Genomic DNA, 16,129 nt, shown 5'->3' with positions numbered 1-16,129 from the left:
AAAATGACATATTAGAGATCAACAGGAATGTTTTTTTTTTGGTGCAATGCATTGGGCCGATACCTGTAGTATGTTTTTGCAGGATAGATGACACAAATATTCTTATTTTTACACGTTACTTCCATGCTATACTCCATCCTGCAGCTCACCTGTGTGTCACCTTCTATTTCTTCCCCACTTTCTGCTCCACGGTTGCACTTCCTGGGTGATAAGAAATAAAGAGCAAGACTCCACCTGACGTGAAAAGGTGCCTCAGAGTTGATTTAGTGTGTGGGCGCTAATGGAGGTCCTTGGCACCACCCGGTCTAGACTTGAGACCCTAATGAGCCACCAGGGAGGGTTTTGAGGATGCATGCAGATCTCCATGCATATTGACTCTGTTTGCTTTGCCACCTTCTCATGGCCTCATCTCATGTGGGCTCCTAATGAGTTCAGGCACCATGATGGAACCTCTTGGCCCCCTTTCATCACCCTGCTGCTAATCAGAGTTGAAAGGTTAACGCCGCCGTGATGATTAGTCCATTAGGACGTGGAAACGCACTCACGGCTTCATGTGGATCAAGTCGAATGTATATGATGTTTATTCTCATTGTTATTGGTATTCTTATGATTATTATTGTCCTGCTGGTGCACATACACACCAGTACTACTATAGTACTACTACCACAGTAACGAACCAATACTACCTAGCATCTTTTAGGATCCCACCCCTGCCTCTTGCCCCAAAACAGCTGGGATTAGGCTCCAGCACCACCACCCCCCTCCATGAGGGGGTAAGCGGTGGAAAATGAATGATTTGCATACATATTTTTGATTTTGTTTTAAAAATATTTGCCTTTTTTATGTTTATAGAAAATCTAAAAAAAGTTTGAAAAATATACAAAAAATCTATCAAATTTTTACTTTAGATAGAAATACAATTTTAAATACTTTTTTCACCATGTTGTACTATTATAAATACATATTATTCTTGTTTTGTTGTGTTATAGACCATGTTATGCACTTCAATTAGTATTACATTATTATTATTACATTTAAATATAGGAATATATAATTTATAATTGTGTTCTAAATATAGAACTTATGATATAAATTATAAATGAAATATTTCTCATTTGTACATATGATTTTATTTATTATTTGATTAATATATTATTTATATTTATTATTTATTTTATTATTATTTATTATGATTGACAATTCAAACTTGAGGACAAGTTGATTAAAAAATGCATAAGTGAAGGAATTTGTAATTATATAAATATAACAAGCATTCCATTCAATGATAATTAATAATGTATAGTAATATAATGGATTGTGTAAACACGTTGTATTAGTATTGTGTAAAATGAAAATAAATAAATAATAAAGTAAAAAAAAAGGAAATGATGCCTTTCATGAGAATAAAAGCGTATGGACGAGGTCAAGAAAAGTCAAAAACAACAACTCCGCTCTCACGGCCTCTCGTTTTTCTTTCTTTCTTTCTTTGCCCTGAAGGTGAGGATGCCAGCTAATTAGAAGACGACACCTCAGCCTGGGAGCAGGAGACAAAAGTGACGCGCCGTTTTGTGGGAACGCCGCAGTCTTGGAAGGACATCGACCCCAACGGCTATGTTCAGTATCGGTCAAAAATATGCACAAAATGTACAATAACTTATGAAATGTTAAAAATATATAGTGTACACATAGTAAATTTTAATTTCATTAAAAAATATTTTATAAGAAAATGTTAAAATTTAAATGATTTCATGATAAAATAATTATGTAATGATATTACTTATTAATAATTAAATCACATCCATGCTAAAAATAAAATTCAAATTATAATAATAATTAAGTTGCAATTATTTCATAGTAATGATAAATAATAACATCGGCATCGGACAAAAATATGCACAAAATGTAGAATAATTGATGAAATGTTTAAAAAAATAGTTTAATTTAATTTGGTTTAGTTTAGCTTAGTTTAATTTAATAAATAATAATATTTTTAGAAAATGTTTAAATTTAAATGTGTGTTATAAAATAATTATGTAATGATATTACTTAATAATTAAATCGCATCCATGCTAAAAATAAAATTCAAATTATAATAATAATCAAGTTGCAATTATTTCATAGTAATGATAAATAATAATAACCACTGGCTACGTTCTGCATCGGACAAAAATATGCACAAAATGTAGAATAACTTATGAAATGAAAATAGTGTACACAAAATAAAATAAAATAAAATAAAATAAAATAAAATAAAATAAAATAAAATAAAATACAATTTAAATTTAGCTTAGCTTAGCTTAATTTAATGTAATATTTCTTTTAGAAAATGTTTAAATTTAAATGTTTCTGTTATAAAACAATTATGTAATGATATTAATTATTCATAATTAAATTGCATCTATGCTAAAAATAAAAATAAAATGTGTCGTGTGTAAGAAATGAAAGAATAAGAAAGAGTGGTTGAATCCAAGAGCGCCCAAAAAGCACAAAGGGTTAGCATGAAGGAGCATCCATGCAGGTTTAGAAGCTCCCGTGTTGGCTGAAGTCGTCCAAACAGGAGAAGGTGCCAAGTCGTCCCACCCCCCCAGCTGCCTGGGCACACGTCGTCATGCCGCCCGGACGGGAACAAAGTCATTCAGTTCAAGTCTTCCTGAGTGAGCAAATCCCGAGCACCGTCAGAGATGATGTTTGGAAGCATGATGGAGATATGGAACTAGGTGGATCTCACCATCAGTGCTCCCAAGTCCAAGGAGGTTCTTTACGATGCCCCCCCCCCGGGGTCGCACCTTGGCCCAGAGCTGGAATCTTTCCCATGGGAACCCCCGGCCGAGGTGTGAGGCCATCTCCCATAGCCTGTGAGGGTGCAGAAGGTGCCGTTTCGCACCTCCCTCCCCATATATGGAGCGGCCTTGGAGCTCCTTCCGCACTCCTTCTCCCTGTCCTTCCTCTGCAGCAGCACTGAGACTCAACGTCAGCCATGGAGCTTTCTTTCTCCTTGCCGTTCCAGCTTCAGGAGAACTTCCTCTTTGAAGAACTCCTGGACAAGACCTGCGACGCGGCGGCCCATGACGCAGCCTCGGATCCCGGCTACTTCAGCGCCGGGAGCAGCCTGTCCCCAACCTCCTCTGAGGACTCTTTCTCCTTCTCGCCTGGTTCCCTCCAGACCAACCTGGCGGACGCTTTGGACTCTTTCTTCTTCAGCGGTCCTCCGCCCACTCCTGTTCTTCCAAAGTCCCCCCCTGCTAAGAAATCCAGATCCAGGTATCCAGGAAAGAAGCGTCAAACGGCCAGCGAGAGGGAGAAGCTGAGGATGAGGGATCTGACCAAGGCTCTTCACCATCTGAGGTCCTATCTGCCACCCGCGGTGGCCCCAGCGGGTCAGATCCTGACCAAGATCGAGACCCTGCGCCTAACCATCCGCTACATCTCCTTCCTGTCCGCTCAGCTGGGCCTCAGCGAGGAGGTTCTGGAACAGAGGAGGTCCTCAGGTTGCACTGAGGCACCCCAGACCCTCAGCCAGTTCTTGGGTCAGCAGGACGGGGGCTTCAGGTCGCATGACCACGTGTTCTCCGTGGAGCCTCCATATCAGGTTAGTTCACCTCCATCTTCTCACGTCTGCTTCTCCTGACTTTGGGCATCTTTTCTAAGCAGTACTTCTTTTCATAGGCGGACGTTGGCTTCAACGGCGAGCAGTCGGGGTCGCCGCTGCCACAGCATCGAACCTTCTGTGGCCGCTGCTGAGCGTCGTCGTCACCGCACGGCACTACTTTCATTCTTTCATTGTAACAATGAACTCTTGCTTTTGTTCTTGGCAACAAATTATGACTTCTTGATGTAAATAGTATAATAACTATGTAGTATTTATTGGTATTGTCAATAAACAGTCACTGCTAACACGCTTTCTGGTCTTGGCTTAGATTTCCTAACATAAACGTCTCCCGGCGGCACCGCCGTGCTAAAGTGCTTTAGGAAAGATCCCCCGCTGGGGGCCGCTTCCTGGCCAAGCGTGGCCGACACGCAGCTGGCCTGGGGAAAGCAAACACGACGCGGGGTAGAATCCACGAAATCCTCTCACCTGGCTTTTCCTAACGCCGCTAACGCGACACCGGCTACAATAACATAGCAGCATATCATAGCAACACAGGAATACTCTCTACCACTACATAGTACTACATAAACATTACTAGAAAGGGAAACAATGTCATATATTTAGTAAAAAAAAAAAAAATATATATATATATATATATATATATATAATATAATATAATATAATTATAGACAATAAGAAAAAATTATACACGATCATGAAATATAAATAAATAAAAAATAATATATAAAATAAATAAATAATAAAAATAGGATATATTAATCAAAAATAGAAATAATCCAAAAAGTTAATTTAAAAAATATATAAAATATACTAAAAAGTTACTATGTATATATACTAAAGTATATATATAATATATATATATATATATATATATATATATATATATATATATAAATATATACGTATATATATATACAAAAAAATTACTAAAAAGGTATACAATTTTATTAATTTTTTAAATATGTATAGAAAAATATATAAAACAAAATAAATAAATACATGATGAGAGAAACGTGCCAAAAATACTTAGAAGAATGAATAATTAGAAGAACGGGTACAAATTAACTAAAAAAAATGAAAGCTGTAATAAAAGATACGTATATATTTTTTGTTGCTCAATATTCCTATGACATTAAAATTATTATTATTATAATATATAATATAATATTATTAGTTATTTACTGATTTATTCCAATTTATCCATTACAATAGACTTATTATTTATTGATATATTATTATAGTTCTTCCTATACATACTGTATATAATTGTATTGATAAAAGTTTTTTGATATAATAATAATATGAAATGGATGGATGGTATTCATGGTGTTATGTAGCGTGAGTGACGAGTGACATTAGCGTAGGTTTATTAAAAAATGTCCCCAGGGACGAATAAAGGCATATCTTATCTTATCAAATGTGTCACAATAAAAAATATCTACATGTACTTAACTCCACGTATGAGGCGGGGGGGGGTGCCAGCTAAGCGGGACATCAGGCTGAGTCTGAGGTTTCACGAGTGAACCATTCCAGTACGTCCTTCCTGTTGTGTGCCACCCACTTCATGTTGGTCCTGGTCCTCTCCAGCGCCTGCTCCACGGCGGCGGCAGCCGAGCCCAACTGCCCCGCATTCTCCTCTTTGAAGTCCAGCAGCTGCAAGGATCGGGAGCGAGGTTTCAATGCGGGACCGTGCGAGTGCTGCCGCCAACCTTTCATGTCACCGTTCGTACCTGCTCGTACTCAAACTGGGTGGAGAAGCGTTGGGTGACGCCGTGAATGAGGCCGCCGAAGGAGAAAGATCCACCACCGTAACTGTGCAACATTAAGAACATTAAGAACATAAAAAGCTAAATCATGATTCGGAGTGCATGAGAAAGCTGATAAAAGGTGCACACTCACTCATTGTACAAGTAGTCCCACTTGCTTCTGACAAAGTCCCAGGCCAGCGGCTGTCCGATGGCGTTCCCGGCAATGGAGGTGATGACGTTGGTGGCGTCCTGCTTCCGGATCTTCTCTGTGTCCAGACTGTAGTCCAGATACCTAAAGCAGACCCGGGACCAGGGAGGATGGACGGGAAAGAAAGTCAACAAAAGTGCTGCTGATAATTAAAATTATTAAAATTATTAAAATTATTAAACTTATTAAAATTATTAAAATTATTAAAATTATTAAAATTATTAAAATTATTAAAATTATTAAAATTATTAAAATTATTAAAATTATTAAAATTATTAAAATTATTAAAATTATTAAAATTATTAAAATTATTAAAATTATTAAAATTATTAAAATTATTAAAATTATTATTAACATTATTAACATTAACATTATTAACATTATTAACATTCAATCATATTCATATTGAATTCAATTGAAAAGGGAATCATTTAGGTTCTTTAATTATTATTATTAATCATCATTACTATGAAAGAATATTGAACTAATATTATAATTTATTTATAATTTTATTTTACCATGGATGCAATTTAATTATTAATAATTAATATCATGAATATCATAATCATTTTATATGACATTTACAAAACATTTAAATGTAAACATTTTCTAATAAATAATTTTCAAATTAAATTTAATTTAATTTTTACGATGTGTATACTATTTTTTTTAACATTTCATAAGTTATTCTACATTTTGTGCATATTTTTGTCCTAAATAAACGTATCATTTTCATCAACTTTGTGAAAAAAATAGAAACCAGGCTTTGCTACACATCTTAAAATAAAAAATGAGCTGAATGAGCAGAAAGGAGCAACACGGCCCCCTAGTGGGGAGGTGAAAGACGGGACTGACCTATTGAGCAGCCAGGGTTGTCTGGTGCAGGCCAGCGCACTTAGGAGCTTGTTGGCCTCTGAGGCGACGGTGGCGTTCTTGAACATGGCCCAGGCAAAGTCCCACTCCTCCGCGCCGCCCGCCGCCACGGCGCTGCAGTACGCCGTGGACCTCAGGTTGGGACTGATCCTGCGGCGGAAGGAAAAACGCCGTCTGAGCACTCTTCCCGAGACGTAGCAGGCGAGTAGTTTACGTACACGTTGGTGCCGTTTCTCATCCAGTCCCTGAACCAGCCGGCGACCAGCTCCCGACAGGCTTCCACTCCGCTGCTGCAGGCCGTGGAGATGGCAATCACCTGGTTGTACCTCCACAAGGACACACAAGGACATGCACCATGATGCGCCATGATGGTGACGGGACACTTGATTAGTCTCGCTTACTGGTCCGTGTGCTTGTCGGGAACCTGGGTCCAGTTGGCCGTCACCTCTCGGAAGTACTCGAACAAAGGAGTGATTTGCTTCTTCATGTACGCCTGCAGGACGAACACCTTTTTAACCACTTACACATCTGATGTCAATTAAAATATTAATAAATAATATAATAAAATAATAATTTCAAAAATAATATTTAATTCAATGTTTTCAACAAAATAATAATATATCATATAATAAAATAATAAATAATAATTAAAAAAAATGTTTTGCCATTAAGAACTCCATAGGAAAAGCTATGAATTTAAGAAGCAAGTCGCCTGTCGTTGTGGTTGTTTGGCGAACCTGCATGGGCCCGTAGACCTCGCTGCGATCAAACATGAGGTAGAAGTAGTCCAGGTTGCTACTGGCCGTCTGCCATGGCAGGTACTCCACTTCCTTCTGCAGGAACTTGGTGGTGCTCAGAGCCAGAGTTAGGTTCACCATCTTTGCTCTAAAACAAACGAGGAGAAAAGCAGCCCACATGAAGCGCGTGATCATGTGACAAGTTGGAGGAAGATGGTGACGGACCTGGCCAAGTTGAAAGCGTCGCCAATGATCTGAGCTCGGTTGATGACCGGGATATCCTGCCAGGAGATTGGAGAGGGAGCTGAAACGTGACGTCTACGGTCCGGCACCAGCTGGTCAGAAAGTCCTACCTGATGCTGCGAGTCCAGCTTGGCCAGGAGACGCTCCCAGTTCTGCAGGTCGTAGTTGACCCTGTAGAAGCCCGTCATGTTTATATTGGCCATCAGCCACTCATCAGGACCCAGAAGAACCACGTCCGGGTTTGTTTCTGCCGTAAATGCACAAACCACACACCCATTAGCTCCTAATTAGCATATTCATATAAATTCCATCCCAGGGTCAGACTAAAAGCATTTTTAAAACGCTCCTTGTGGTACCCCTTGACAAATAACAACAGGAGACCTTTCATTTGCAGTTCTATGGTTATCATAACAATTTTCCTACCTTCTTTACTAAGAAGCCAGTGCTGCTGAGGAACGCCATCAGTCTTTATCCACGTGACAGGAACAAACCACTCGTAACTGCAAACACACACACATCATCACTTTATGACAAATATTAACACCTACGAGCCATGTGCAAGATGGGCAAAATATTATAACCTCATAATGTTATGACAAGAAAATTGACAAAAAGAAGGTAGGATTTATTTTTAAAAAGCAAAAACAGCAAAACCAGCCGTCATTCTAACAGTTACATTTTTATGACAATAAACTAATAATCGGCACAAAGTTGGAATATTATATATATTATAATAATATCATGAATAATAAACATGGCAATGGAAAGTCAGAATGGTAATTGTTGCAGGTACTTGAACTGTGAGGGGGCGTCCACCACGGAGTCGGGGTCCAGCAAGAAGTGTTTCTGGGAGATTCTCCCAGTCTGGGTGTCGATGGTGACCACAGGAAAGCCCATCTGGAGGATCCAGCGATTCATGATGGTCTCCACCGAGTGAGGAAGAGTCAGGCCGGCTTCATCCACCGCCTGGTGACGCCACCACAAAGCAAATATTATTATTGTTATGATTATTATTATTATTATTATCATGGCCGCTTTCATTACGTACACTGCCTTCATCATGCACTAGTTCTCTACATTCTCTTCCCTGTTACTTCTTAGTGCTACCTTGCTAGGTGCTAGCATGCTAACCTTTAACATGTTAGCCTTTGTGCAATTTTAATGATGTCAAAATGTATATACTACTTAGTGATATCTTGCTAGGTGACAGCATGCTAACTGGTATGTTAGCATGTGTTATAGCATCCAAATACATAATATGTTGGAACACTACAGAACTGCTTTGTCACTTTCTGTACAGTGTGCTATCTTGCTAGGTGTTAGCATGCTGACATTAACGTGTTAGCATTTCAGTCAATGTAATGATGTCAAAATGCATATACAGTGGCATGATGTCGGAACTATGGAACTACCTTGGCACCTTTGCTAATTAGTGATACCTTGCTTTGTGGTAGCATGCTACCTGTTAGCATGATAGCATTTCAGCTATTTTACTCATGTCAAAATTCTAATTGATACATGCCATGATGTGGGTACAGTATAAAAATGCCGTGGCACATTCGGTACTTGCTATGTTCTCAGGTGCTAGCATGCTAACTGCTAGGCTGTTAGTGTTTTTGCCAACATCTTTATATTTAATTGCATGCATTTACATGGAATAATGCAAAATCATGACAGTGATTTGGCACTTTTGGTACTTAGCACTATCTTGCTAGGTGCTAGCTTTAGCATTTTATGTCACATTGCGGTTTGTACTTCAACAACCACCTACTGAAACAAAGGTTGTTCCCGTGATATGAACATATATCTACACAGGGTGGTAGCATGCTAGTTGTTAGCATCCTAGCTATTAAAATTGTTAGCAAAAGGGCAGCTTTAAATACAGGGCAAAATTGTTGTTAAAAAGCTACTTCGGCTTCATAGTTAGTCATGTGTATTTGTCAATGAAGATGTCTAATGACGCAGGTGGTCTTCTTACCATTTGCAGGTGCTTCCAGAGGTCTGTGTAGACTGTGTTGTCGTACTTGAACTCCTCCAGGTATGTCTGCAGACAAGATCAATCATATGGATGAAAGGGCACTGACGCTTTTGGACACGTCCCGAAGGGATACTGACATGGAGTCCTTTGGAAAAGACGTCCTCTGTGATGAACTCAGACAGCATCCTGAGCACGGCGGCTCCCTACTGGGCGGAACAAAAAGCGTTTGAAAAGCGTTTCATCACCAATGCGTCTTTTCACGCACCTTGCTGTATGTGATGGAGTCAAAGAGCTGGTTGATCTGCGCCGGCGTCTGGATGTCCTCCTCCTTGGATGACAGGGGGTGGGACGAGGCCAACGCGTCCACGTTCATCACGCTGATGATCTCGTTCAGGACGATCAAGTCTTTCTGGGGGGAAAAAAGGTAAATGTCGGCTGTTTCATTTGACGTACGCAATGGTTGGGCTTTTATTTGTCCCACATTCATTTTAGCACATTCCATTTTATTTTTCATTAAAAAATAAATAAATAAATCAAATAAATAAATCAAATAAATAAATCAAATAAATAAAATAAATAAAAAAATTAATTACATGCATTAAATGAAAAGCTACTGTATTTAAAAATTAAAAGACAATGTGCGTTAATACAGAAATCAATAGTTAATTGTATAATTAATAATTCATAATAATTAATAATAACTAATATAGAAATTATAATTTAAAAAGCAAAAACAAAAAAAAGATTAATTTTATTTACTGGTAGAGCTTTATTAAGAGGAACTTTTTTTAATAAAACATAAATCCAATTCTATTGTGCTATCAAAGGACTGTAAAGCTAAAAATAAAAATCATACAAAGAAAGAATTCCATGAACTAAAACTAAAATGATGCAAGGTTTTTGGGGAGAGCTAAAATAAAATTGTCATGATGGTGTTCGTGTTTGCTCTCCTTTCACTTTCAGTGTCAGTGAGTGAAAAGTAACAAAAAAGAAGAAGAAATGACCATATTCCATGAGGGTTCAGCATAATGGGCTCCTAGGTAGGTAGGACACACAGGTGGGGGTGTACTAACTCACCATATTCCATGAGGGTTCAGCATAGTGGGCTCCTAGGTAGGACACGTAGGTGGCAAATCCTTCATTGAGCCACAAGTCATTCCACCAGCGTGTGGTCACCAGGTTCCCAAACCACTGCATGCCAAGACAGGGGACATGTTTTTTTTAGATGGAGATGACCAATTCCTGCAGAAGGTTTGCTTCCTTTACCATGTGAGCCAGCTCATGAGAGATGACGGTGGCCACCCACTCCTTGTCCCCATTGGATGACACGTTGGGGTTGTACAGGAGGGCGCTCTCGCTGTAGGTGATCAGACCCCAGTTCTCCATGGCGCCGGCGCTGAAGTCTGGTAGAGCGATCTGGTCTACAAGGAAAGACACCACAAGTATTGCGACATGTGGCCTTTGTGTCTTCATTCATTGATCAAAGCATGTGTCCCAAAACTTTTGCAGTGAGATCCTTACCAGACTTCTTCAGGGGGTAGGAGGAGTTATAGTAGTCCTCAAAGAATGCCAGGATCGGTCCGGTCTTGGCCAGAGCGTAGTCCCCTTGGCCCTCCTCGATGGCCTGCTTGCGAGCCCAGATCCTGATCTGCAAACACCCAACAGCTCATACAACAACACCGGCGTCCACCAGAGGGAGCCAAAATCATCTATACCTGGTTTCTGGTTTTTAAGGACAAACTGCAACAATGCTAGTCAAAGATCCTCTATATGACAGGACCACATGGTGGTATTTAGATGAAGTACTGCCATAGATCCTCTGTAGTATAGAAGATCTTTGACTAGTGTTATACCTACAGAAAAAAAACACTAGTCAAAGATCCTCTATGTATGACAGGACCGTATAGTGATATTTAAAGAAGTGCTTGACTGTTTGTAAGGACCGACTGAAGAAACATGAGTCAAAGATCCTCAATACGACAGAAGTTTTTGAATCTCCTCTGAAAACACGAGTTACAGATCCTCTATATAGGACAGGACCACATTGTGGTATTTTTTAAATTCTACTGCAAAAACACGGGTCGAAGCTCCTCTCATGATACAGGAGAGGGTATAACTCCGTCACCCCCTAAGTGGAGGGATGCTCCACACCCTCCACGATGACATCACAGTGCTAACCTCAGGCTGGGTCGTCCTACGCTGATCAGGATCAGGGGTAATGAGTCACTTTCACCGCGGATCAAAGCTAATCCGAGCCATACTCCAAAATAAACACAGTGGAACCTCTCACGTATTAACAGAAGATCTTTTTGGCGGGGGGTGAAGGCCAAGCAAGGGGACGCATTCATGGCAAATGTGCCAAGATATGTAGGACACCAAGTCTAAATAAAATCCATATAGAATTCTACCGAGGGCACCACAGGTGGCGCTGGAGTCACAAATCAAAGATCCTCTATATGTCTGTTTAACAGGAATACTCTGCTGTTTTTAAGGATCTACTGCAAAAAATGCTAGTAAAAGATCCTTTTTGGGACAAAATCATGCTTATGTTGTGAAAGCAGATCAATCACATGGCCAGTGAGGAGATGTTTTACCAGAACGTCCGCTCCCGGGTCGGCGGCGATGTGTCCAAAGTCGCACACGACGATGGCCAGCAAGTAGGTGGACATTCTCTCTGTGGGTTGAAAGTTGGTCTGGAGTAAAGGCACGCCATCGATGTTGACGTTGATGGGCTCTGCTGGGACAAAAACGCTTGATGATGCTCAGCCGTGGAACGGAAAAGGACTGACTCACCGTTGTTGACGGCGTTGGAAAGCGCCACGGTCCCTCGGGGGTGTAAGAGTGTCAACGTGAAGACGGCCTTCATGGCGGGCTCATCGAAGCACGGGAAAGCTTTCCTGGCATCTGTGGGCTGCATCTGCGTGGTGGCCAAGACCCTGATGGTGGCACGCGGGTTGGAAGGTCAAATAAACATCGTAAACAATCTTTGACTGATATAACATTTGACCAAAATCTACAGTGTTGGCTGAAGCTGGCTCTTTTTAAGTGCTATTTTTCATGATCAAAAATATCTATAGTGTTGGTAGAGGCCCTTTTTAGGTGCTATTTTTAATTATCAAAAACAATCTAATGTTTTCATGAGGCTGTTTTACATGCTATTTTTAATGATCAAAAATATCTAGTGTTGGATGAGGCTCTTCATAAGTGCTATTTTTAATTATCAAAAAATGTATAGTGTTGGATGAGGCTCTTTTTAAGTGCTATTTTTAATGATCAAAAACAATCTACTGTGTTTCATAAGGTTGTTTTTACATGCTATTTTTAATGATCAAAAAAATCTATAGTGTTGGATGAGGCTCTTTTTAAGTGCTATTTTTAATGATCAAAAACAATCTAATGTTTTCATGAGGCTGTTTTACATGCTATTTTTAATGATCAAAACTATCTAGTGTTGGATGAGGCTCTTTATAAGAGCTATTTTTAATTATCAAAAAATGTATAGTGTTGGATGAGGCTCTTTTTAAGTGCTATTTTTAATGATCAAAAACAATCTACTGTGTTTCATAAGGTTGTTTTTACATGCTATTTTTAATGGTCAAAAAGAATCTACTGTGTTTGATGAGGCTGTTTTTACATGCTATTTTTAATGATTAAAAACATTCTACAATGTTGGATGAGGTTTTTACGTGCCATTTTTAATGATCAAAAACTATAATTTTGTATGAGGCTCTCTTTAAATGCTATTTTTAATGATAAAAAAGAATCTACTGTGTTTGATGAGGCTGTTTTTACATGCTATTTTTAATGATTAAAAACATTCTACAATGTTGGATGAGGTTTTTACGTGCTATTTTTAATGATCAAAAACTATAATTTTGTATGAGGCTCTTTTTAAATGCTATTTTTAATGATCAAAAAGAATCTACTGTGTTTGATGAGGCTGTTTTTACATGCTATTTTTAATGATTAAAAACAATCTACAATGTTGGATGAGGTTGTTTTTATGTGCCATTTTTAATAATCAAACTATAGTTTTGTATGAGGCTCTTTTTTAATGCTATTTTTAATGATCAAAAAGAATCTACTGTGTTTGATGAGGCTGTTTTTACATGCTATTTTTTATGATTAAAAACAATCTACAATGTTAGATGAGGTTGTTTTTACGTGCTATTTTTAATGATCAAAAACTATAGTTGTGGATGAAGCTGTTTTTAAACCCGATCAGCTTGTAGGTGCTATTGTTTCATGATCAAAAGCAGCCTATATTCCTGGGTGAAGCTGTTTTTAGGTGCTACTAGAATAAAAGGCATAGCTGGTCGGGGCAGCAGCAGCGTGTGATATCAGGTTCTCCATCTTACCTCCCCACTTTGAGACCAATGAGAGACTTGGGTTTGGCTCCCAAAGCGGAGCCATAATCATCCTCATCAAATCAATCACATTTGAGACGAGGGAAGAAGACCAAAACGTACTTTTTCACTCCGTCCTCCATGTACTCGCTCCTGTAGAAGCCCCCCAGGTCGTCCGCCAGCTCTCCCTCAAAGCCGGTGAAGAGGCTGTACGTGCTGCCGGCTTGCAGCTCCCCGCTCAGTTGGATGACCAGGTACTGCGCGGGGACCTCCAACCAGGTCTTCCTCAGCGCAGGCGCCTCTGCTCCGTGGAGACCCTGCAGCAGGGCCAGGTGGTCTCCGTCAAAGCTGCTCAGGTTGAGCTTATGAGAGTGGATGAGGATGAGGTCCGTGTTGTTGACGCAGGTGAAGACCACCGTGGAGCTCCCGGTGAAGAAGAAGAGGCCGTCGGATCGGGGCTCCAGGCGAGGCCACAGGGTGACGTCGTAGGAGATGGGGACGACGGAGGTGGGCAGCCGGTAGCGGTGCCAGGGCTGCTGCGGGCCAGGAGGTGTGGTGGTGCTGATGTTGGAGGAAGGGGTGGGGGTGATGGTGGTCGTAGAGGGCTGAGCTGTGGAGGATACTGACGCCGCTTCGTTCTTTGACCTCTCCTCAGCGTAGACCACAGCCAAGGCGATGATGGTAGTGGCGGCCGCTACGCCCACCGCCACCAAGGTAACCGCCGTTCCTTTGCTGAGGTAGACTCCTTTTCTCATGCTTGCATCTGAGAAGAAACCTCAGAGCGACGCCTTTTTATACCCGTCACAGACGCAGCCCGAAGTTAATGGATCATCTCCTGGGTGTGTAGAAGCCTTCCAGATAAGAGGGTGTAAACTTTGACCTTACTGCCGGACCGGCGTGGCGAGGAGCTACCTCTGTGTCATCACGCGTGGAAGCTCTTCCTCCCAAAGTATGTCGGGTGGGAGTAGAAGTGCTGTGTCAAGTGAAGTCGCACCGGGTCTAAATATGGGCCGGCCTAACTCCTATTTAGCCTCGCTTGTGCAAAGCCTGACACTTTTGTGGCCTGCAGTGGCGAGCGGAGATGTTCCAGTGGTTGATGTGAAAACACATTTAGACCGTGAGGAACCCACTGCACGTCTTCTTGACACCTCCGTGGACGCAAGCCGAAGGTTTAGACACACCTTGCTCTCCAACAGCGTGGGCCCGTGTCTCCAAACTTTTGACTGGTTGTTTAACTTTATTTCCAAAGACAATGAATTTATGGTTGTTTTTTTTTACGTTTGAATTTTGATTTTTTTTTTCTCTCATCAGTTTGTGCCGAAAATTTCATGGAATAAATGTTTGTTAAAATCATTTCAGCTACTATAAAGTCAGGAGGAATAAAATCAGTCCAAAACCAATCAAATATGTTTTTTTAATTATTTAGCGATTCTACACGGCTCTAGCATTTACATAGCTTGTTTGCTGGATCGATGCTGTTTTCAAACAAGGAAAGCGAGCTAACATAAGTACAAGCAGCCTTAGATGAAGCAAATGCTTTTTTTTTTCATTTTTTTTACAATGTTGCACTTTATAGTCTTCAATTCACTAATGCTGTGAGTGACATCATTCGCCCACAGGGATGAAATGAGACTAATCTTTTTTTTTTTTTTAAACGAGTGAATGTGAATGACGTGGATGCCGCACATCATGTTTCCTCTAAACCTTGACTGGGTGACCACCGATCCTTGTGGCTAAAAGACGCCACTGGAAAGCAATGAGTCAAGTGAACGTGGAGGGCTTGTGATGCGCTTTTGGTTTGCTTATTTCAAAATAAGGTGCGGAAAAAACCTTTGGGTGCCTTCTGATAGCACCCACGGTGCAATGACATCACCCATCCACCCAGAAAATTGGAGTGGAATTGAAGCCAAAAAATAATACTATAATAAATATGACTTGTGTAGAAAACTTACTGTTGATACCTTGAATTTGTCAGCCATTTATAGTATCCTTTCAAATGGTGTTATGAAATGCAAATAGAATCAAATACATTTTTGATTCAGCATTCAGGACCCCGCAAATGTACAGATTTTTGTTCAAAACAGTATCTTCCATTCCAAAAATATGCAAATACACAAAAATAACACATTTCATTGATACTGAGTTCATAATAAGTTACAAATGTGTGATAATCAAGCATAAAATGTACTTACAGTCATATTCAATCACACATCACTCCTTGTATTTTAGCTAGCGTTAGCCTTTTAGCTAGCGTTAGCCTTTTCGCTAGCGTAAGCCTTTTAGTTAGCGTTAGCCTTTTAGCGAGTGTATCATGCACGAGGTGTAGGGCGTTTAGAATCACTCTTTTCAGCACAAAAACTCACAAACTTGTACTCTTTGGAGAGGA

At 40.0% G+C, this 16,129-nt stretch overlaps 2 protein-coding genes across 2 annotated transcripts; one reads left to right on the top strand and one right to left on the bottom strand.

Moving 5' to 3' along the window:
* Positions 1 to 2,977: 2,977 nt before the first annotated feature.
* mespaa (mesoderm posterior aa) lies at positions 2,978 to 3,741 on the top strand. Its single transcript, XM_058077880.2, has 2 exons — positions 2,978 to 3,589; positions 3,667 to 3,741. The coding sequence occupies exons 1-2, from the start codon at positions 2,978 to 2,980 to the stop codon at positions 3,739 to 3,741; spliced, it is 687 nt and encodes a 228-aa protein (XP_057933863.2).
* Positions 3,742 to 4,692: 951 nt separating this feature from the next.
* Positions 4,693 to 15,031, bottom strand: LOC131132820 (aminopeptidase Ey-like). Its single transcript, XM_058078813.2, has 20 exons — positions 13,867 to 15,031; positions 12,191 to 12,333; positions 11,992 to 12,131; positions 10,919 to 11,045; positions 10,664 to 10,818; positions 10,475 to 10,588; positions 9,663 to 9,806; positions 9,535 to 9,600; positions 9,398 to 9,463; positions 8,213 to 8,385; positions 7,843 to 7,919; positions 7,530 to 7,666; positions 7,402 to 7,457; positions 7,177 to 7,324; positions 6,841 to 6,932; positions 6,658 to 6,765; positions 6,422 to 6,589; positions 5,510 to 5,650; positions 5,341 to 5,422; positions 4,693 to 5,263 (listed from the first exon to the last, which is right to left on the bottom strand). The coding sequence occupies exons 1-20, from the start codon at positions 14,496 to 14,498 to the stop codon at positions 5,105 to 5,107; spliced, it is 2,928 nt and encodes a 975-aa protein (XP_057934796.2). The 5' UTR covers positions 14,499 to 15,031; the 3' UTR covers positions 4,693 to 5,104.
* Positions 15,032 to 16,129: the final 1,098 nt, after the last annotated feature.

Source organism: Doryrhamphus excisus, linkage group LG1, assembly GCF_037039965.1.
Source record: "Doryrhamphus excisus strain RoL-2023G ecotype Guam linkage group LG1, RoL_Dexc_Guam_v1.1, whole genome shotgun sequence".
Classification (NCBI taxonomy): Eukaryota; Metazoa; Chordata; class Actinopteri; order Syngnathiformes; family Syngnathidae; genus Doryrhamphus; species Doryrhamphus excisus.
This window is presented reverse-complemented; position numbering and strand designations above follow the sequence as displayed.

Excerpts from the sequence above, each read along its gene's own strand:
- mespaa (XM_058077880.2), top strand. The coding sequence starts at position 2,978 with ATGGAGCTTTCTTTCTCCTTGCCGTTCCAGCTTCAGGAGAACTTCCTC. Across the intron at positions 3,590-3,666 it reads CCGTGGAGCCTCCATATCAG|GCGGACGTTGGCTTCAACGG; the intron begins GTTAGTTCACCT and ends TTCTTTTCATAG.
- LOC131132820 (XM_058078813.2), bottom strand. The coding sequence starts at position 14,498 with ATGAGAAAAGGAGTCTACCTCAGCAAAGGAACGGCGGTTACCTTGGTG. Across the intron at positions 12,334-13,866 it reads ATGGAGGACGGAGTGAAAAA|GGTCTTGGCCACCACGCAGA; the intron begins GTACGTTTTGGT and ends TGCCACCATCAG. Across the intron at positions 5,264-5,340 it reads CCCAGTTTGAGTACGAGCAG|CTGCTGGACTTCAAAGAGGA; the intron begins GTACGAACGGTG and ends CGATCCTTGCAG.